This window comes from Balaenoptera physalus, assembly GCF_965194825.1.
Source record: "Balaenoptera physalus genome assembly, chromosome: 8".
Taxonomy (NCBI): domain Eukaryota; kingdom Metazoa; phylum Chordata; class Mammalia; order Artiodactyla; family Balaenopteridae; genus Balaenoptera; species Balaenoptera physalus.
The window spans coordinates 105,291,835-105,304,184 of NC_138887.1; the positions used below are offsets into that span (position 1 = coordinate 105,291,835).

Genomic DNA, 12,350 nt, shown 5'->3' on the forward strand with positions numbered 1-12,350 from the left:
TTCACATGTTAACTCATTTATATATAAACTACCCCCACATTTGCACTTTGAAGTACACAAAAGGTGCCATTGTATATTCATTTCATGTATATTCTCATCCTCAAAATGCATCACCCACTTAATATCTTTCCCTTCAAAGAGATGTAGCTTCTTAATAAAAAATAACTGTAATTATATTTCTAAAAGGCAGGTAATCCTAACACAGAAGATGATAGGGAGTAATATGGAGGTTGTTCTATAAATGAATGTCATTTTATTATTGTAAAACAAATTCATAATTAATGATACAAATTAATATAAAACAATACAAAGTAATAAATAATGAGAAATTAATGAAACTCTTTGGAATTAGAAGATGGGGTTTGGATCACTGGCCATAGAACCTTAGATGAAATACTTCACCTCTCCGAGCCTTAGTTGTTTTTCTCTTTAGAAATGAAGATAATCAGAACTGTCCTGCTTATCTCACAGGGAGATTAACAAGATCACACATTTGAAAAGCTTTATAAGTTACAAGGCACAGTCTGTATCTGAGTTGTTAATATAAGGGGACTGGTAAGCTGAAAATGTAAAGACCTATGCAGGGTGTGTGTGTGTGTGTGTGTGTGTGTGTGTGTGAATGAATGACAGCGTTAGTAGGTGAAAGCCCTAAGCTCATGAAAGTAGACTGCTAGTGGAAAAGGAAGGTAACTGAATAACCCTCTTGATGTTTTAAACAGGAAAAATCTGACTATTGTTCCTTCGTAATTTTTGTGCTACCTCGATTAACAGAATTAGATCAGAAGAAGATAAAAGTGGAAGAAAAAGTATGTAATCGTATCATTTCCTGTGTTTATGAGTTGATAGGCTCAAGAGCTCATGCTGCCTGCTGCAAGACCAATGGAATCCATAAATGATTACGTAACAGTATGTGCATTCATTAGGGGGCATGTCCTTGTCCCAGGATCTGTCCCTTTAACCCTCTGCAGAGCTGAGCATCAACACAAATGCAGTGAAAGCCCTGCTCTTGGTACAGTGAGGAGACTGGCTGTGGGAAACAGAAGCAGCCTCCATGTACGCAGGCTGGCAGCAGTATAGCCGACTGTTCGTTTGGATAACTCTCATATTTGGAGGGTGTGTGATCCTATCTGTGTTCCTCTAAAAGTTCACTTAATAATGAAGTGAATTATAATGTCATTCTACCACATCATCAAAAAGGACTCAAATAAATCAATACTCTGATTTTTAAATCCTTTATTCTACTCTTTAAGATAATGATTCTTCTGGACACAAGTTGAGAGTAACCAGACATTGAATGCTAGCACCCGCCAGCCCCTTCCATACCTGTGGAAGCTAATTTGTCATGCTGTCGTGACTGGTGTCAGCTGAAATCTCCACTAATGAGGGGTTTCTTACACTGGATGCAAATCTGAGATGGGAATGAAAAAGGAGGTATAAATATGCAGAGAGGCAGATATTCCAGTTCATAAATGCCTTTCTGAAATCTTGGTTAAAAAATAGTTACAGGTGCTAGTCTGTTATCATTCTCTCACTCAAAGGCACTTATTAGATTTCTCTTTCCCTTTAACGTTGTGCGAAGGGAATAACATTTAAAACCACACATTAGATAAAGGTATGGCAGACAAGAATAGTGTATTTAGAGGGATGACAAAGCCGGGGGACGGAGAACTGTCCATCGTGAGAAAAAGGCCCATATCTTTTTTTTTTTTTTAAAATGCATTTTAAATTTATTTATTTTTGGCTGTGTTGGGTCTTCGTTTCTGTGCGAGGGCTTTCTCTAGTTGCGGCAAGTGGGGGCCACTCTTCGTCGCGTGCGCAGGCCTCTCACTGTCGCGGCCTCTCTTGTTGCGGAGCGCAAGCTCCAGACGCGCAGGCTCAGTAGTTGTGGCTCACGGGCCTAGCCGCTCCGCGGCATGTGGGATCTTCCCAGACCAGGGCTCGAACCCGTGTCCCCTGCATTGGCAGGCAGACTCTCAACCACTGCGCCACCAGGGAAGCCCAAGGCCCATATCTTTGAAAAGAGAAAGTTACACTAAAAGAGGGGGAGGTTTAGTAGAATTTGAGATCATAGGAATAGTTCTTGGCATGATGGCATGAGGAAAAATTCTGCAGTAACAACTACCTGGAATCTAGAACTGTGAATTTTATTTCTTTTCACATTAAAAGTTGAAATGTTTACTATATTAAAGGTCATCTTAGACTTCAGAGGTTTTGATTTTGTTTTTGCTTTTTTCCTTTCAAACCAGGGACTATAAAGAAATAGGTGACCAAGGGGCTCCAGCTCAATACTTTAAAATAATTATTATTCTTTAGGTTTTAGGAAAGTTAGAGTAGACGTGAAGACAGAACACAGATTCCTGGTCGCATGTCTAGGACATTTCATTAAAGAAAATCTAAGGCTTGTCTTCCTTTTAAAACGAATTTATTTCTTTTCCCTTTGCATTTCTAATTCTGGAAAAGGTCGCGGCAGTGAATAAATACGACCCTCCCCCAGAAGTGGTCGCAGCCCAAGATCACATGACCCACGTTGTCAACAGCATGATGCAGCCACAGAGGATCTTTGACAGGTATTCCTTAGGGACCCTTTGGGTAGAACTCGGGGTGGCCAGCACAGGACAACCTCATCATTTCCCTAGCCCTCTATTTTGTGACCCATGCCTTTCTCACCTCTCTGAGGGAGAGGATCAAGTCTTTATTTGACAGGCTGTGTAGTCTCAGATATAGCATATTATCATCACGTGTTTGAATATGGGGCTCACTTGTTGGCATTTTCCCAAGTGTGACGATGAGTGGATTCAACTTCCCTCTTTCATCTGGACGCTTGAATGACGGCTAGCCTGTGACATAGGATGGTGAAATGAAAAAGAAAAAAAGTTTGCCAACTTTTCTGCTGTAGGATAGAACCACAGACCTTAGCCTCATTAACAGAGAATTGTGATGACCTCTATCCATTGTCAGTTTCTCCTTAGCTGTGCGTGAATGCTAGATACCCCTGCCACAGAGCACCCAAGACCGCAGGTTATGTGTTAGAGAGTCCCTAGAAGGAGACCCTCCTCGCCTAAGGGAAACCCGAAACAGTCTTTACAGTGATTGCCCTGAGCCCCAGGCAACCTAGCAGGGAGAAGCCACCCAGCCTGGTTGAACACAGGAACAGAATCTCTCACCTCTGAGTTCGAAGACAGATTTACCACGATTTCTCCATATCTTTTTAAACAATCTGTTGGAGCAGATGGCCATTTACACTATAAGTATAATACAGAAATTCTATCAATGCCCAAAGGCATTTTAAAATTACTTGTAAAATCTCTTGGTTATAAATGGCTTCTCTTCTTCATGTGGTCTGCTCCTGTACTTCACACAGTTGGTTTCCCACAGAGAGAAAATGTTTTATTTTGCATCCGGGACATGATTTTTTTTTTTAAAACATCTTTATTGGAGTATAATTGCTTTACAATGGTGTGTTACTTTCTGCTTTATAACAAAGTGAATCAGTTATACATATACATATGTTCCCATATCTCTTCCCTCTTGCATCTCCCTCCCTCCCACCCTCCCTATCGATTTTTTTACATGTAATTTAATAATGTAGACGTTGACAGTTTTATATATTTATGGTAGCTCTCTAGGTGAAATGATTTATCATTTATTTGCATACATCTGGAAAAGCACATTGGATTTAAAAGAAGGGCATTTATGTCCTCATTGTATTTCTTTTCTAGTTTATGAGATTGCTAGTTGTTTCATGCTTTAGGGTACATTTATATAAAAATATGTATCAAAGAAATTTACAGCAATGTCTGATAAACACGCATTTCTGGATCATTTCTGGCTGTCAGGCAGAGAAGAGCAAATGGCCAAGCAGCCCCAGATGCTCTGGGATGGAGCAGGGCTCACTCTGAAAAGCTCATGGAGGCAGGAGCAGGGGTGCCAGGCTCTTCCCACTCTGGGTCAGGACACGGCTCCCTGGCAGCCCCAGGAGTCAGGCTCCAGGAGAGGAACGCTGAGTCTTGGTCTTGGGACTTTTAGGCTGTGACATTGGGGAATCACTGTCCCTTCTTCTGGCGGGATTGGGGTGAGGATCCAATATTAAAATGACACGGCAGAACCTTGACTCTGGCCTGGTAGTCAGTGATAGCTTTCTTGCTCTCTCCTATGACAAGGTTCTCCGGGCTGATCTTGCACAAGCCCTGTCCGAACTCTGGAATCGGCCATTTCTCCAAGAAGCCCTGGTTTGTTTCAATGAGAAATGGTATTTCCCAATCATAATGTGGGTGCTAGAGACAAACATGGCACTGGGTTGATCATTGTTTCCAGGTCTTTTAGTGGACAGAGCTAGGAATATATTTCCTTCCCTCCCTCCCTCCCTCCCTCCCTCCCCTCCCTTCCCTCCTTCCCCTCCCTTCCCTCCCTTCCCTCCCTCCCCTCCCTCCCCTCCCTCCCCTCCCCTCCTTCTTTCCTTCCTTCCTTCCTTCCTTCCCTCCATTCATAGATCCATCTATCTATTCTTTCTATCTATCCATCCACCCATCTTGCCTATTTGTACCTACCTATTACATCTGTTCAATCTTTTATATCTATCTAATCTGTATCTAGATAGATCTATTTATAGATAGATGGTAAGACACCTCCTGAATTCATATTGGTACAATTCAATTTCAAGACTACAGTTGAGCTTTTACTTAATCTCATCTCTGTTACATCTGTATCTCCTTTTCTCCCTCACCAAAGACACAGAGGAAGATGGAATTAGAATATCCCATAATTACTCTTTTTTAAAGTCCCATATTATACCACAACAGTATCAGAATACCAGTAGTAACAATTACTGAAAACATTAAAAACATATTTTGCCTATGTTCCTCCCATTAACCATTCCCCCATTGTTTTTTATTGTGGTAAAAAAAAATATATATATATATATAAAACACATAAAATTTGCCATTTTAACCACTTTAAAGTGTACAGTTCAGTGGCATTAATTATATTCACAATGTTGTGCAACCATCACCACCATCTGTTTCCAAAACTTTTTCATCACCCCGAACAGAAGCTCTGTAAACATTAGGCAATAACTCCCCATTTCCTGCTACCCCCAGTTCCCAGTAACTTCTAATGTACTTTCTGTCTCTATGAATTTGCCTACTGTATATATTTTATATAAGCATCAATCACTCCATTTTAAAAATAGTGTACTGTATTTATATTGTCAGAACATATATCCATCACACACTATACTTTCTCCTTTGCTGTCATTTAGTCTTAGTTCTCTGGGTAACGGCATATTTATTGCTCCCTGCCAGCGCTTACAACTGATGCCTCCTCTTGAGTCATTTTGGTTGTATGAAGCTTGTTCTCTAGCAGATTCCTTAGGAGGAGCTGTGGAATCAGTATCTCTTGAAATCTTGCATGTTGATAATATTCTCTGCCCTTTACACTTGAAAGTCATTTTTGCTGTATGTAAAGTCCATGGCTCACACTTTTTCCCTTGACAATATTAGCAGGGTTTCTCTATTTTCTTTTGGTGCAAAACATTGCTGTCAAAAAACTGGTGACAATTTAATTTTCTTCCCCTTATAAATCATGTGTTCTCTTTTTCTAGCTGAATAATCCCCCCAACTTTTTTTAAGTCCAGTAATTTTACTAGACTATGTCTTGGTATTATTGTGACAACATTTATAGCCCAGTTGTTCTAGGCTAATATTCTCAGGTATGTTGTATAGTGTTATTTTATTTTTTTAAATTTCAGAAAGTTTTTCTTGAATGACAGTCTTTTTTTTTTTTTTTTTTGAATGACAGTCTTTAATATTTGTTCCTTAGCTTTGGTTTTCTTCTTCAGGAAGATCTCCTTTGCCTATCCTCAATATTTGTCACTTTCTCTCAAAATTTTTCCTTTAATTACTTAAAAAAAATTATTTCGAGGTAATTTTAGATTCACATGCAGTTGGAAGAAATAATACAGAGAAATTCTAGATATCTTTCACCTAGTTTCCTCCAGTGGTAATATCTTGCTTAGCTAAAGTAGAATATCAAAACCAGGAAGCTGACATTGATACAAGCCACCAACCTTATCAGGTTTCACCAGTTTTGCATGTACTCCTGTGTACATTTAGTTCTATGCGATTTTATCACATGTGTAGATTCATATGAGCATGACTCCAGTCAAGATACAGGAGTTTTGTCACGTGGATCCCTTTGCTTCCCTTTTATAGCTACAGCCATCTCCCTCCTGCTCATCTTCCCTAACGTTTGGCAACCAATAGTCTGTTCCCCTTCTCTGTAATGCTGTCATTTCAAGAAGGCTCTATAAATGGGATCATAGAGTATATGTTTAACCTTTTGGGGTTGACTTTTTTTTTTTTTTAAACTTAGCCTCTGTTGAATATATCAGTGGTTCATTCCTTTGTATTGCTGAGTAGTATTCCTTGGTATGAATGCACCACAATTAGTTTAACCAACCATCGAAGGACATCTGGGCTGATTCCAGTTTTGGGCTACTACAAATACAGCTTTTATGAGCATTCGCATGTAGGCTTCTGGACATTGCGATTTCAGCCTGCCTGCTTTCTGCTGGATACCCGTTGTTTTGGGGTTCCCTTGTTTGCAGACGCTGCCCATTGCTCCCTCCTCCTTCCTCTTGCCCAGCTTCCTGTGCGGGTTTGTGGCTTTTCATCTGGTTTGTTATCCACATTTTCCACGGGCTTTTGTTCTCAAGTTTTTCTGTTTTCCTGTGAGTATTCAGAGAGATTGAAAAATTATGCTGCACCGCCCCCATTCTTCACAGAATCTATACCTCAACCATGATTTTTTTCAAAATATTATATTTTATTCCATATTTCTAGAATTTGTGTCTTGAGTGGAACCCAAACACTTCAGCTCTGCATGTTGCAAGAGATTTTATATAAATTAGTCCTGTGGTCTTTTAGACCAGAAGCCATGCCGAGATTCATATATCAGCTCTTACTTATTAGTTGTTACTTTGAGCAAGTTAATTCACCTCTCTGTACTTTGGTTTCTTCATGTGTTAAGTGGGGATAATGATAGAATCATCTTCATTAGCTTCCTGTGATAATTAAATGAGGTAATGCATGTAAGACGCCTAGAATAGCGCCTGGCATATAGTAATTGCTCAGGTAAATTTCAGTGATTACTGTTTTCTTTGCACATGAGTATTCTTTTGTTTTTTATTGGAGTATAATTGCTTTACAATGTTGTGTTAGTTTCACATCTGTGTTCTAATTCGATAGATACAGATGTTGAAGTTTACCTCTCATAGGGCAGTCTTATTTCTTTCATTTTGAAGTTCATGGGGGGAATACTTTATCAACCAAGAATTAATATCTCTTACCATATTTTTCCTTTAAAAAATGTTGTTAAGGTAAATTTTTTTGCTATTTTGCAATCGACTTGCTTCTGGAAAGTAGGACCATCCTTCCATAGAGTGTCTACATATAGCAAATGCTGGATTACTGGATTAATTGTGATTGTGACATGGACACTTTACACACTGGATGCATTAATATGCATGTCTGCTCTGCCCTGTTGCAGCACCCTTCCTAGTCTGGATGCCCCTTATCCCATGTTGGTATTAGCTGGTCCTCAAGCGTGTGGTAAACGAGAACTCGCTCACCGCCTCTGCAGGCAGTTCAGCACTTACTTCAGATACGGGTAAGTTTCTTTATTGGCTGGTAAGGGTGTAAAATGTCGGATATTGCTAATGTTGGCTATTCAAATGTACATAGAAGGCTTATGAGCTTCTTTGCCAGTTATATACACTGTGATATTCACTGTATTTTTTTTTTTTACTTTAATCCTCCAAATGTTTTACTTAATTCAGTGACAGCCGAAATCACGCTCCAAGGTTTGGAAATACACGTGGTTGTAATAAAGCATCATGGTGTTGGAACACGGGCTTCTCCTGTTGCCATGTGGTGTGACAGCACGAATCACAATGTTGTGATGGATGGTGGGTGGGTCTGAGCACCGGTGACAGCCTCTCCTAATCTCTGTTGGAGCTCACGCTGCCAGCACGTCAGCTGCTTTATTTCCACGCAGGTCTTTCTCTTTTGAGGCATATTTCAGAAGGAAGGAAAGAGAAATGGCAGCAAAAGATTTCCTTGTCCTTTCCCTCAGGTTAGCATTCAATACACTTTCAGTTTTCTGGAGCAGATATTTTGCTCTGTGGTTCCCTAATGACTCAGTTAAAATAGCAGAATATATCCAAAAGACTAGAACAATCCTAGAAAATCTTCAGCTGGATTTACAGACTTTTTAAAGGTGTCTGGGTCTCAGATTTAGTTATTGCTGTGACCTTTTAAACTGGTTTCCTCTTTTATTTTTTTATGTATGGCAAAGACATTACTGTTAGATTAGTGATGTTTGTCAGTGAGCTGAGAATGTGACTGCCAAGATATATAGGACAGCAAGAAAAAGAAATGCAAATTATTTTCTAATGCTGCTGCATACAGGTTCCTTCCCTTAAGCTACACGTGTTCAAACAATGTAAATACTATTTTCAACAGGTCCAGTTATCTAGAGATCTAAAATTACATCCCTCATTCAAACAACTCTAGAATACAAATACTATAGAATAATTTACTCATTAATATATTCTAAACACCCTGAAGCAACCAAAATAAATTAAAACTTAATATCAGAATTAAAAAGTACAGAGTGTCATTATGCTTATACAGCGGTACTGAACCTGTTTCAAAAGATAAGTGGAGCACAGTGAATGGACGATCAAAGTAGGGCAAAAAGGTGTATCCTGACTATCGTGCTAATGTGTAAACCTGGAACCTTTCAGCGAACCAAAGTGACTTACATAAACCAAAGCTTTCCCCGGTTAGAAGTCCTTTCACGTCTCTGACACCAATTCTGTTGCAAATGGTTCATAGCCGATCCTTCATATTTGTTTGTGATATGCACTCTGCGGCACGCTGGGCCAGATGTGTTCTTGGAGGTGTTTATTAACTCATCATCAAGATTCTGATCCAGTCGGCCTCAACATTCTCACCTGGATAGGCCCCCTCAATGTTCATTTTCATTAAATCCTGCTTTTCCCCTATTAGAATGTCTATCCGTCATGCTTGGGATGATGTATTTAATGCCTGTTTCCCCTGCTCGACTGTAAGCCCAATGAGGGTGGGGACCAATGTCAGCTTTGCTCACCGCTGAGTTCTCATTGTTCAGCAGAAGGCCAGGAACTTAATAAATGCATGAGAAATATTTGCTAAATGAAAGACTAAGTGATTGAGTGAATGGATGGATGAATGAATCAATGGTATTATATGCAAAATTTAGTGGGAAATGACTGTGGTAAGAAGCATAGGTGGTTTTTCCCAACCTCCACTGATGGATACATGGGGGGACGAAGGGATTCATTCATTTGTTCATCCATTCTTCCAATAAATATTTATTGAGTTCTTCCCATGTGATAGGCCCTGAAGAAACAGTGGGAACAAGATCGGTGAGGCCCTTGCCTTAATGAACTTGTAATCTGGTAGGGGCTCAGACCTCAGTTAGCATCATATGCAGTTTGTGTGGAGGCACAAGATGACGAAACAAAATCCTAAAATTAGCTTCCTGCTCCTATACTGTTACTGTTGCCACTGCTGTTTTTCTCCTCTGGATGGGATTAGTGGCAAGAGGAAAGACACCCATAAATACCCCACACTCATGCATCCACCTCCCTCACAGGCTCAGAAGCCTTGCCTAACCATGCACGGGCACCATCATGGGGGCAGAGGTCAGGGCTTGTTCAATAGCACATCATTCACCAAAGCAAGGATCAGAGAGCATATCACTGGATAAGAAAAGGTATTAGGGAGCTAGTAATTTCATGCATTGAGAAAGTCAGATAGTACTACTGTTATATGCAGCAACTTTCTAATTAAAACAAATGATAAAACCAAAGCACATCCTCAGGGGCAAGTCACTGCTCTTGTTTATTTTATTTATTTATTTTTTGAATTTAATTTTATTTAATTTTTTAGACAGCAGATTCTTATTAGTCATCCATTTTATACATATCAGTGTATACATGTCAATCCCAATCTCCCAGTTCATCACACCACCACCACCCCACCCCCCTGCCGCTTTCCCCCCTTAGTGTCCATACGTTTATTCTCTACATCTGTGCCTCAATTACTATCCTGCAAACCGGTTCATCTGTACCATTTTTCTAGGTTCCACATACATGCGTTAATATATGATATTTGTTTTTCTCTTTCTGACTTACTTCACTCTGTATGACAGTCTCTAGATCCATCCACGTCTCTACAAATGACCCAATTTCATTCCTTTTTATGGCTGAGTAATATTCCATTGTATATATGTACCACAACTGCTTTATCCATTCGTCTGTCGATGGGCATTTAGGTTACTTCCATGTCCTGGCTATTGTAAATAGTGCTGCAATGAACATTGGGGTGCATGTGTCTTTTTGAATTATGGTTTTCTCTGGAAATATGCCCAGTAGTGGGATTGCTGGGTCATATGGTAATTCTATTTTTAGTTCTTTAAGGAACCTCCATACTGTTCTCCATAGTGGCTGTATCAATTTACATTCCCACCAACAGTGCAAGAGGGTTCCCTTTTCTCCACACCCTCTCCAGCATTTGTTGTTTGTAGATTTTCTGATGATGCCCATTCTAACTGGTGTGAGGTGATACCTCATTGTAGTTTTGATATGCATTTCTCTAATAATTAGTGATGTTGAGCAGCTTTTCATGTGCTTCTTGGCCATCTGTATGTCTTCTTTGGAGAAAGGTCTATTTAGGTCTTCTGCCCATTTTTGGATTGGGTTGTTTGTTTCTTTAATATTGAGCTGCATGAGCTGTTTATATATTTTGGAGATTAATCCTCTGTCCATTGATTCGTTTGCAAATATTTTCTCCCATTTTGAAGGTTGTCTTTTCCTCTTGTTTATGGTTTCCTTGGCTGTGCAAAAGCTTTGAAGTTTCATTAGGTCCCATTTGTTTATTTTTGTTTTTATTTCCATTACTCTAGGAGGTGGATCAAAAAAGATCTTGCTGTGATTTATGTCAAAGAGTGTTCTTCCTGTGTTTTCCTCTAAGAGTTTTATAGTGTCCGGTCTTACATTTAGGTCTTGAATCCATTTTGAGTTTATTTTTGTGTATGGTGTTAGGGAGTGTTCTAATTTCATTCTTTTACATGTAGCTGTCCAGTTTTCCCAGCACCACTTATAGAAGAGGCTGTCTTTTCTCCATTGTATATCCTTGCCTCCTTTGTCATAGATTAGTTGACCATAGGTACGTGGGTTTATCTCTGGGCTTTCTATCTTGTTCCATTAATCTATATTTCTGTTTTTGTGCCAGCACCATATTGTCTTGATTACTGTAGCTTTGTAGTATAGTCTGAAGTCAGGGAGTCTGATTCCTCCAGCTCCGTTTTTTTCCCTCAAGACTGCTTTGGCTATTTGGGGTCGTTTGTGTCTCCATACAAATTTTAAGATTTTTTGTTCTAGTTCCATAAAAAATGCCATTGGTAATTTGATAGGGGTTGCATTGAATCTGTAGATTGCTTTGGGTAGTATAGTCATTTTCACAATATTGACTCTTCCAATCCAAGAATATGGTATATCTATCCATCTGTTGGTATCATCTTTAATTTCTTTCATCAGTGTCTTATAGTTTTCTGCATACAGGTCTTTTGTCTTCCTAGGTAGCTTTATTGCTAGGTATTTTATTCTTTTTGTTGCAATGGTAAGTGGGAGTGTTTCCTTAATTTCCCTTTCAGATTTTTCATCATTGGTGTATAGGAATGCAAGAGATTTCTGTGCATTAATTTTTTATCCTGCAACTTTACCAAATTCACTGATTAGCTCTAGTAGTTTTCTGGTGGCATCTTTAGGATTCTCTATGTATAGCATCATGTCATCTGCAAACAGTGACAGTTTTATTTCTTCTTTTCCAATTTGTATTCCTTTTATTTCTTTTTCTTCTCTGATTGCCGTTGCTAGGACTTCCAAAACTATGTTGAATAATAGTGGTGAGAGTGGACAGCCTTCTCTTGTTCCTGATCTTAGAGGAAATGGTTTCCGTTTTTCACCATTGAGAATGATGTTTGCTGTGGGTTTGTCGTATATGGCCTTTATTATGTTGAGGTAGGTTCCCTCTATGCCCACTTTCTGGAGAGTTTTTATCATAAATGGGTGTTGAATTTTGTCAAAAGCTTTTTCTGCATCTATTGAGACGATCATATGGTTTTTATTTTCAATTTGTTAGTATGGTGTATCACATTGATTGATATGCGTATATTGAAGAATCCTTGCATCCCTGGGATAAATCCCACTTGATCATGGTGTATGATCCTTTTAGTGTGTTGTTGGA

General features: G+C 39.2%; 1 protein-coding gene across 12 annotated transcripts in view; it reads left to right on the forward strand.

Annotated features, from left to right (window-relative positions):
* LRGUK (leucine rich repeats and guanylate kinase domain containing) overlaps positions 1-12,350 on the forward strand; it is a 132,999-nt gene that overhangs the window by 64,511 nt on the left and 56,138 nt on the right. For all 12 annotated transcript variants that reach the window (XR_014266817.1, XR_014266818.1, XR_014266819.1 and 9 more), the window contains 3 exons: positions 720-806; positions 2,461-2,567; positions 7,546-7,665. Coding sequence is in view for 9 of the 12 variants with exons in the window: in XM_082472886.1 (XP_082329012.1) it covers positions 720-806; positions 2,461-2,567; positions 7,546-7,665 (314 nt within the window). In the remaining 3 variants the exon portion in view is untranslated. The remainder of the gene's footprint in view (positions 1-719; positions 807-2,460; positions 2,568-7,545; positions 7,666-12,350) is intronic.